Source organism: Triticum aestivum, chromosome 4B, assembly GCF_018294505.1.
Source record: "Triticum aestivum cultivar Chinese Spring chromosome 4B, IWGSC CS RefSeq v2.1, whole genome shotgun sequence".
Classification (NCBI taxonomy): Eukaryota; Viridiplantae; Streptophyta; class Magnoliopsida; order Poales; family Poaceae; genus Triticum; species Triticum aestivum.
In genome coordinates this window covers 134,792,586-134,801,501 of record NC_057804.1, presented here as the reverse complement: position 1 = coordinate 134,801,501, position 8,916 = coordinate 134,792,586, and the positions used below count along the sequence as shown (strand labels likewise).

The following is an 8,916-nucleotide window of genomic DNA, read 5'->3' as shown; positions in this document are numbered from 1 at the left end:
ACAAGTGGCGTCCGAGACCAGCCAGCAGCCACTAAAATACTCGGGGCCGAGCCCCCCAAAAACGAGAGGCCACCAGCTCACGGCAAAAATATCCCCGTGAAAAAATGACAGCCAAAATCGCAGCAGAAATATCACGCCCAAAACACTTCAGGTTTCACCCACACGACACTCCACCCCAAAAAAGCACCCAACCGAAAACAAACCGGAGCAGTGGAGGAGGAGAAAAATATCTGCCAGCGCTCGTGGGTATTATCTGGCCCATTTCCACCCGTGCCTTCGATCCTCTCTCCCCCCACCCGCCGCGTGACGTGGCACGCAGGGCTGCAGATATTTTCATCAGTTCCCCTCTCCCCCTCTCCTCTCCCGACGGACGGCGACGACGAGATGTCCCCCGACGCCGACGCCGGGGAGCCGGCGGCCGCGGCGGCGGGGGCCGGAGGAGGGGCGGCGCGCGGGGTGATCCGCTGGGACGAGATCCTGCCGCGCCGCTCGCTCCGGGTGCTCCTCGTCGAGCACGACGACTCCACCCGCCAGGTCGTCACCGCGCTCCTCCGCAAGTGCGGGTACCGCGGTGAGCCAACTTCCTTCTTCTAGCTTAGCCGCGCTCGCGCTCGCGCGGCCAGCCGATTTTCCCGCTGCTGAATTGGGCTGTGTTTCTTCTCGGGAGGTGACGCCAGTGGCGGCGGTGGCGGACGGGATGAAGGCTTGGGAGGTCATGCGGGGCCGCGCGTACGCCTTCGACCTCGTGCTCACGGAGGTCAACATGCCCACGCTCTCCGGAATCGACCTGCTCTCCAGGATCGTCGCGGCTGACGAGTGCAAGAACATCCCCGTTATAAGTAAGACGCCGGCGTCCGACTAACGCTTCATATCAGCTTGAATTATCATCAGTGGCGTAAGGCTCAGGACGATCTGGCAAACGTACTCGATTTCGCTATCTAGCAGCTGCTTTAAGCAGGGGATTCAGCGCTATTTTTATATGCTAATTGCTTAACTGTGGTAGGCTGATTTTTGTGCGTGCCTATGGTACTGCTCCTGGATAACTGGAACTGAATTCAAATGGATTTGGCGATCTGCTTTAGTCCGGTGCCGGCTACCACTAGTCAGTGTCTGTCTCTGCTCTCAGTTGTAACTGGATTACCGTTGTCGTTGTCGGATTCTGCTCGAGTATCGCTATGGGTATGCTCCACGTGTCGTGTTTCTGAATCTTTTTAATAGATTTGTCCTGTGCGGTATCTCTTGATGAATAAATTGGCAGCTTAATTTTGGTGCAATTTAGGGGATCAGAGCAAGTTTTTTGGCAGAATGACAATGGTAGTTATGAGTACTTTTTAAGCGAATTGTCGTTAAAAATATGTTTGATTGGGATTGAAGGTCTAACTTTACACGGGTACACTTTTAATAGGTAAAATGGATATTTTAAGGTCCTAATTAGGTACCCCCTCCAATCCATAATAAGTGTCGTGGTTTTACTTCAAATTTGAACTAAAACCACGACACTTATTACGGATCGGAGGGAGTAGCTTAATTGAGGAACCATACTATTTCATAATGTGCGCAACTGCCTATAAATGGATATTTTATTATGCTAATTGCTTAATTGTGGTTGGCTGATTTTCTTTTGTTGTCTATATGGTCACATATGGTACTGCTCCTGGATAATTGGAGCTAAGTTCATATGGATTTGGCGATCTGCTTTAGTCCCATGTCGGCTACTTTTAGTTAGTGTCTGTCTCTGCTCTCAGTTGTAACTGAATCACCGTTGTCATTGTCGGTTCACCTCGAGTATCGTTATGGGTATGCTTCACGTGTTGTGTTTCTGAATCTTTTTAACAGATTTGTCTTGTGCGGTATCTCTTGATTAATAAATTGCCAGCTTAATTTTGGTGCAATTTATGGGATCAGAGCAAGTTTTTTGGCAGAATGACAATGGTAGTTATGAGTACTTTGTAAGGCTGGGAATATCATATACTAGTATCATGCATATGATACTACTCCCTCCGTTTCAGTTTACAAGTCCTGCGCGTATACCTAGGTTGCCAATTTTATCAACAACAACAACAACAACAAAGCCTTTAGTCCCAAACAAGTTGGGGTAGGCTAGAGGTGAAACCCATAAGATCTCGCAACCAACTCATGGCTCTGGCACATGGATAGCAAGCTTCCACGCACCCCTGTCCATAGCTAATATAATCTATATAACACAATAATTATACCTTTTGAAAATAGAACATCTGAAGTTTATATTGTTATATTTTTTGTAATATATGACTTGTATTAGGTTGGTCAAATTGAGATCTAGGGGTACGCGCACACCCTGTAAACTGAGAAAGAGGGAGTAGTGTATGATACTACCTTCATAGTGCATAGTATACTAGATTAGTATCATATATGATCTTATTTATTGCCATGCATGACACGTAGTAACATAGCATTTATTATGATACTGTATCTACCTATGTTACTCTAACCCTCTCTCTCTTTCTTAATTGTTTGCCACATCGGCATGTTTACTAGTCCCGAGTGCATGATACTAGCTAAGATACCACCACTATGGCTAGCCTAAGCGAATTGATGTTAAAAATATGTTTGAGTGGGATTGAAGGTCTAACTTTACATGGGTACACTTTTAATAGGTAAATGGATATTTTGTGGTACACTTTTAAGAAGTACACTTATTATGGATCGGAGTAGCTTAATTGAGGAACCATATTATTTCATAGTGTGCCAACTGCCTATAAATGTATATCTTTTTAATGCTAATTGCTTAACTGTGGTAGGCTGATTTTTTTTTGTCTATGGTCACATATGGTACTGCTCCTGGATATTTGGAACTAAATTCAAATGGATTTGGGGGTCTGCTTCGGTCCCGTTAGTCGGTGTCCGTCTCTGCTCTCAGTTGTAACTGAATTACCGTTGTCGTTGTCGGATTCCATTCGAGTATCGCTATGGGTATGCTCCAAGTGTTGTGTTTCTGACTCTTTTTAACAGATTTGTCTTGTGCGGTATCTCTTGATGAATAAATTGGCAGCTTAATATTGGTGCAGTTTATGGGTTCGGAGCAAGTTTGTTGGCAAAATTGTAATGGTAGTTATGGCTACTTTTTAAGCGATTTGACGTTAAAAATATGTTTGATTGAGATTGAAGGTCTAACTTTACATTGGTGCAGTTTTAATAGGTAAATGGATATTTTAAGGTCCTAATTAGGTAGTTTAATTGAGGAACCATACTATTTCATAGTGTGCGTAACTGACTATAAATGAAGACCTCAAGTTTCCAGAAAAAAAGGTTGCTAATTTTGGAAATTAAATTAATAGTAGTTCAGTTCGCATGTTCGAAATAGCGGGAAGAGAGCAATCACATCGTTGCTAAGATGCTAAGTGATTATTATATATGATGCTATGGATATACATAAATACTCCCTCCGTCCCATAATGTAAGACGTTTTTTGAAGCGTCAAAAAACGTATTATATTATGGGACGGAGGGAGTAGATGCTATGTATCTATACTAAAATAACAAAAACGTCTCTAAGCGCTACATGTGAAAAATGCATGGTCCTGCTACACACTATGTGATGAGTGCATTCAGGGGAATGCAATCACTTTGCCCCTAATACGACAAACACGTAAGCAGCCAGGTGGCATAGCGGAGTGATGGACGTATTGCTGACGTTAGTAACGAAGTGTGTAACATGAGATGTCTTAAATTAGAATTCTCTTGGACTCGATATTCACTTCATTGGTTATCTGTGCAGTGATGTCATCCCAAGATTCCATTGGCACAGTGCTAAAGTGCATGCAGAATGGGGCAGTGGACTTCCTCGTGAAGCCAGTGAGGAAGAATGAGTTGCGTAACTTATGGCAACATGTGTGGAGGCGGCACTCGGTAAGTCCTCATTCAGGAAGTCTTTCCGAATGTTTTATTTTGCAGCCTGTGTTATGGGGAATGGATGATAGGGTAGCCTTCTTCAATTGTACTATTTGTTCTACATCTGTTAGTCATTTCTGGATACTTTTTTAATGCATTTTCCTTGAAAATATTATCAACTGTGTAATGTGCACTGATTTGGTTGTGCAAGATAACGAGTGCTATATTGTTGATGCAGTTGTATAAGCTTTTAGCAAATAGGAATATTTTTTGTTTATCCTAGCTTTCTGAGGTGTAACTAGGCCTTGCACATTCCATTTCAGATGAATAGCCAATTAAATGCATCAGAAAACAATGCAGCCAGCAACCATATAAGTGTGAATTCTGGTATCGGGTCAAAGACAGGAGAAAACAGCGACGAGGAAAGTGATGCTCAGGTGAGTAACTGAGCTGGCTTATACCTTATTTGTCTAACTGATATCAAAGTATGACTAGAATGGCACTTCTAACTCAGGTTGATAATACCAAGCAAGTGAAATTGAAATCTGAAGCAAACAATGACACTGTTTTTTTATGTCTTTTTGTTTTTGTCACTACCAGTTAACTGTAGCCAGCACTTTTTACTGAAACCTTAGTTTATCATAACTGATCTTTAAAGTTCTGGTTACTCTTTTTAATTATTGGCCTTCTTCTGCACCTAAAATCCTATGGACATGCTTCTGACATGATTATCAGAGCTCTGGAAGCAAAAGGGAGACTGAAATTGAGAGTGTTGAGAAATTACCGGAGATTGCGACACATAATGGGGCAAGCTCATCCAGAGAACTAAAAATTCAGAATGGGCCTTTTGATAGAATGAACACAAAGGCACTTGCATTAAAGGGTACTGATGGTATGAAACCTACATATGCTTCTCTGTTATTTGATGTTCTTGTGCTCGGTTTATTGGCCATCTAGTGTGTAAATTGCACATCTAATAAGTGTGATTTTACCTGGTGTTGTGTAGATGCTCCAAGTGGAAATGCATGCGGCACCAGTAAGCTGCAAGTGTTTTCAGCTGAGAAGAATGTGTTTTCCAAGTATCTTCATGGCATTACTTCTGCAAAGGTTGCTGGACAGATAATGGACAACGCTATGAGGATTGCTGATGCAAGTTCATGTCGTCCAAGTGATCCTGGCAAAGATCTAATGGCTACTGGCCAACCAACAACTAGCAAAAAATGCAAATCTCCAGTCACAAAGAATAACGCTGTCAAGCCTGTCATGGAAAATACCCTTCATGAAAATTCAAAGGGTGCTGCGATCGGCCATCCCCAGTCTTGCCCCTCTCACTTGCTGGATGTCAACTTAGGAAAGCAACAACGTTCTGATGGTCATGTGAACCAAGAACTGAGGGATAAGGATAATTTTAATCACTCAAATTCTTCAGCCTTTTCAAGGTAGTTACATGTTCATTATTTTTAAATTTTGATCCAAATAATTTTGGCTTGGAATGGTCATTTATTTCATTGAGAACACTGTTTTCATATTTTAGACCCTGAGGTTGATATTAGCAATTGCTTGCACATATACCCTGAGCAACACTGGTTAGTTCTATTATGCATGCTCTCACATGCTTTGCAACATGACAGGTATGGTAATAAAAGAATAGAGCCATCAGCTAAGCAACTGTCTCTTCCCTCTGTCCACTTAACTCATCAAGAATCTGTTTATGACAAGAATGTTCAGTCTAGTGGAACTTTGCCCTCACATGAACACAATACATGCAAGATTACAATGCAAGCTCAGGCTCCTTTGGACAGTTGCACAGTGGGTCCTGCCATCCCGTCTTCAAGCAGTGCAAGAGAAGATGCTGGCACAAGCAGTTCCTCCCCTAGAAAGGACAATTTCGGTCATCCTCCGTATGGCTTTATACCTGTTCCACTTTCTGTTGGTGCTGCTATACCGTACCAGTACAGTGCAATTATGCCACCGATATACTACACACAGCCTCCTTTTATGCAATGTGATCCATCTGGCATCAACCAGATGGGAATTCAGCATGCATATCATTCTAGTTACCATCAAAATCTTGGTAAACCGTCAGAGATTGATGAACACAGACAGCTAGAAGAAAATCAGCGGTTGCATCATTCAAGACAAATTCTCCAAGAATCAGGAGAACCTATTGACTTGTTGAGAGCTCATGCAGAGCGCAATAACCAGACTGCTAGTTGTAGCCAGGATATCCGTGGATGGACTGTGAGCGGTGAAACTGATACAAACACCAACACAATAATTGCCCCAGAAAGCGGCAACGAGAGTGGCATCCAGAACTTTGGTTACAACGGACTGGATAGTGATCGGTCTCGTCGTGAAGCTGCCTTGATGAAATTCCGCATGAAAAGGAAAGATAGATGCTTCGAGAAGAAGGTATTCTGTTTGACAAACCTAAATAGTCTTCAAATTCACAAATCATGTATGCGCACTTATATATTCTTTTCCGCAAACACTTGGTTTTTCTTACAGTTATTCCCTTTTATCTGTTTACCTTTCGCTCTACAGGTCAGATATCACAGCAGGAAGAAGCTTGCGGAGCAAAGACCAAGAATCAAAGGGCAGTTTGTGAGCCAAAAACTCAAGTCAGCTACAACAACAGAAGATGCGGAAACAGACTAGTGATGTCCATGACTGTACTTTTGATACTTTGCTTCCCAGCCGAGGGAGGGGCGTTTAAAGTATAACTGGTAAGAGTGAAAGGCTGGCAAAAGTTTTCCTTCCAGGGTTAGCCTTTTGTACAAGTGTTCCGTGTACTCCATTGTCGGTTGTTTATTGACATGGTTTGCCTGTAAAGAGTGTCGAATTGAAAATCCTCTGGGGGGATAGGAAATCAATGCAGATATTCAGATTTTCCGTCACATGTTTGTGGTGTGTTACATCCTTACAGTAGCTCTAGATTATACTCCCTCCGTCCGAAAATACTTGTCATCAAAATGGACAAAAAAAAAGATGTATCTAGAACTAAAATACATCTAGATACATCCCCTTTTATTCATTTTGATGACAAGTATTTCCGGACGGAGGGAGTAGTCAGTAAGCCTTGCTTCCTCACATGAGCATGCCCAATGTAATTATGCTTTCCCTTAGCTGTATTTCCTCCTCTATGTAAGATGATTGAAGGACATCCTGCCAACATTTTTCCTTTCATCTCAAACCCCTGTTTGAAAGGCGGGTTATCCTTTTCCCAGTTCTTGCTGTAATTCAACAGTTTCCTGTGGAACTGCTGCGGAACCTTTTGAGGCCATAATAGAGTAGCAACTCACCCGAGTTCTTTCTCCAACCAACCAGGCTTCTGCAGATGCTTTACCTGCCTTGCACTCTGCAAACCATTACACATGCACTTCTCAATCTACCAACCCTGGCACTCTTATCTTACAAAAGTTTCCTAGCACTTTTGAGCTCCATGAGACAAGGTATCAGTCACAAACATATATTACGGTGGCCGATTTCTTGAGACGGATCACTTGTTTGGTGCCAATCCAGGAGAGGAGCATCTTCTCTTTACACCCTGCTTCTCATATTCTCTCCCAGCTTGCACCTGAAGTTTCGCACATCTTCTCCTGCACTGCACTTCTTGGCTTATAAATCGGCAGCTCCGGCCCACAGGCAGCCGATCGCAGGAATCTCATTCCCCCACCGGCACCAAGCAAGCTCATGAGAGCAGTCTGTCAGGGTGGCAATGGAGGGACCAAGAGCGGTGGCGATGGTGGCGGTGATCGTCCTGGTGGCGTGTTGTGGTGCCCAGCTGGCTGTCGCCGGAGGTGATCAGGGCCAGCCGGCGGCGGGAGGGCCGGAGGCGAGCCTGCTGTGCATCAGCGAGTGCGGGACGTGCCCCACGGTGTGCACGTCGCCGCCGCCAGCTCCTCCTTCCCCGTCATCGTCATCGTCAACACCGTCTCCCTCGCCGTCATTGTCACCGTCAACACCGTCGCCTCCCTCGCCATCGACGTCGATCCTCCCGCTGTCCACGCCCCCACCGCCATATCTGACTCTGCTGCTCCCGCCGCCCCCGTCGTCATCGTCGACTGAGCCGCCCCCGTCCACGCCGTCGCCGACTCCACCGAAGAGCAGCGGCGGGTCTTCGTCGTCTTCCTCTCCCTCGGCTCCGTCCTCGCACGTCTCGTCGCCGCCGTCCCCGCCGTCGTCCTCGGCGAACCCGTACTACTACTTCTACCTCTCGGGGGGCAGCAGGAGCCGCGGCGCGTCAAGCGTCTACGCCGTCGTCATCGTCGCGCTGCTCCTGCCCGCCGTCACCTTTTGGAGGTGAGGTGTTGGGCTCCGTTGCGTCGCCGTGCCCATTCCGGTGAACTCTTCGTGTGTTTATAGTACACTACTGTCACTTCCTTTCCCTTTCCCTCGTCAGATTCAGAAGCTACCAGCACTTCCACTGTCTAGTAATTCCTTTTTTTTGTTGTAACTCTGTCTAGTAATTCGTTCCTGGTGTAATGGTACTGCTGATTATTAACTATTACAAGTGCATACAGTACTGTTTATTTTGGTCCTAATTAGTCCCTTTAGAGCATCTACAGCCGGACTTTGGAAATCCGACCCCTCAAACGCTCTCGCGTCCGCGGACACTAACCGATCAAGCCTCAAAACTCCAATCTCACAATCGAACACCTCAATTAGCATATCTCAAATTCTTACAAACCCATGCAACAACGTAAACGATGCTACATTGTTCGGATACTACAACATGCCATCAGACTACCAAAATTTGATATGTTTGACTATGATGGAGAAAATCATCCATGGCTGCCCCTGCCCTTCCCGGCGCCCTGAATGTCCTTCTCGAGTATAGATGATAGGCCTAAAGGGGATGCAGCATCATACGAACACGATGGCCTGGAACTGGAATGAACCGAGTGAATCGTTGCATAGTGCATTCGCAAAAAAAAAAACATGCATAATGAATAGGGACAGGGGAGATTATAATTAATTAACACATGGCTTAATTAAGCCATGACCACACTCTCGCCCCTAGTCTATGCTATCTTTATAAACATCA

General features: G+C 44.8%; 2 protein-coding genes across 4 annotated transcripts; both read left to right on the top strand.

Moving 5' to 3' along the window:
- Positions 1-260: 260 nt before the first annotated feature.
- On the top strand, positions 261-6,766 carry LOC123091474 (two-component response regulator-like APRR3). Of its 3 annotated transcripts, none has more exons than XM_044513000.1 (8): positions 261-571; positions 678-839; positions 3,757-3,887; positions 4,193-4,306; positions 4,605-4,761; positions 4,876-5,308; positions 5,501-6,281; positions 6,414-6,766. In XM_044513000.1, the coding sequence occupies exons 1-8, from the start codon at positions 385-387 to the stop codon at positions 6,525-6,527; spliced, it is 2,079 nt and encodes a 692-aa protein (XP_044368935.1). In that variant the 5' UTR covers positions 261-384; the 3' UTR covers positions 6,528-6,766. The 3 variants fall into 3 exon arrangements, with proteins under 3 accessions (XP_044368935.1, XP_044368936.1, XP_044368937.1); XM_044513001.1 differs by having other exon boundaries at positions 292-571; positions 668-839; XM_044513002.1 differs by lacking the exons at positions 261-571; positions 678-839 and adding an exon at positions 2,934-2,952.
- A 516-nt stretch (positions 6,767-7,282) lies between these two features.
- LOC123091475 (proline-rich receptor-like protein kinase PERK2) lies at positions 7,283-8,391 on the top strand. Its single transcript, XM_044513004.1, has one exon. It carries the CDS (start codon positions 7,588-7,590, stop codon positions 8,173-8,175), a length of 588 nt encoding a protein of 195 aa, XP_044368939.1. The 5' UTR covers positions 7,283-7,587; the 3' UTR covers positions 8,176-8,391.
- Positions 8,392-8,916: the final 525 nt, after the last annotated feature.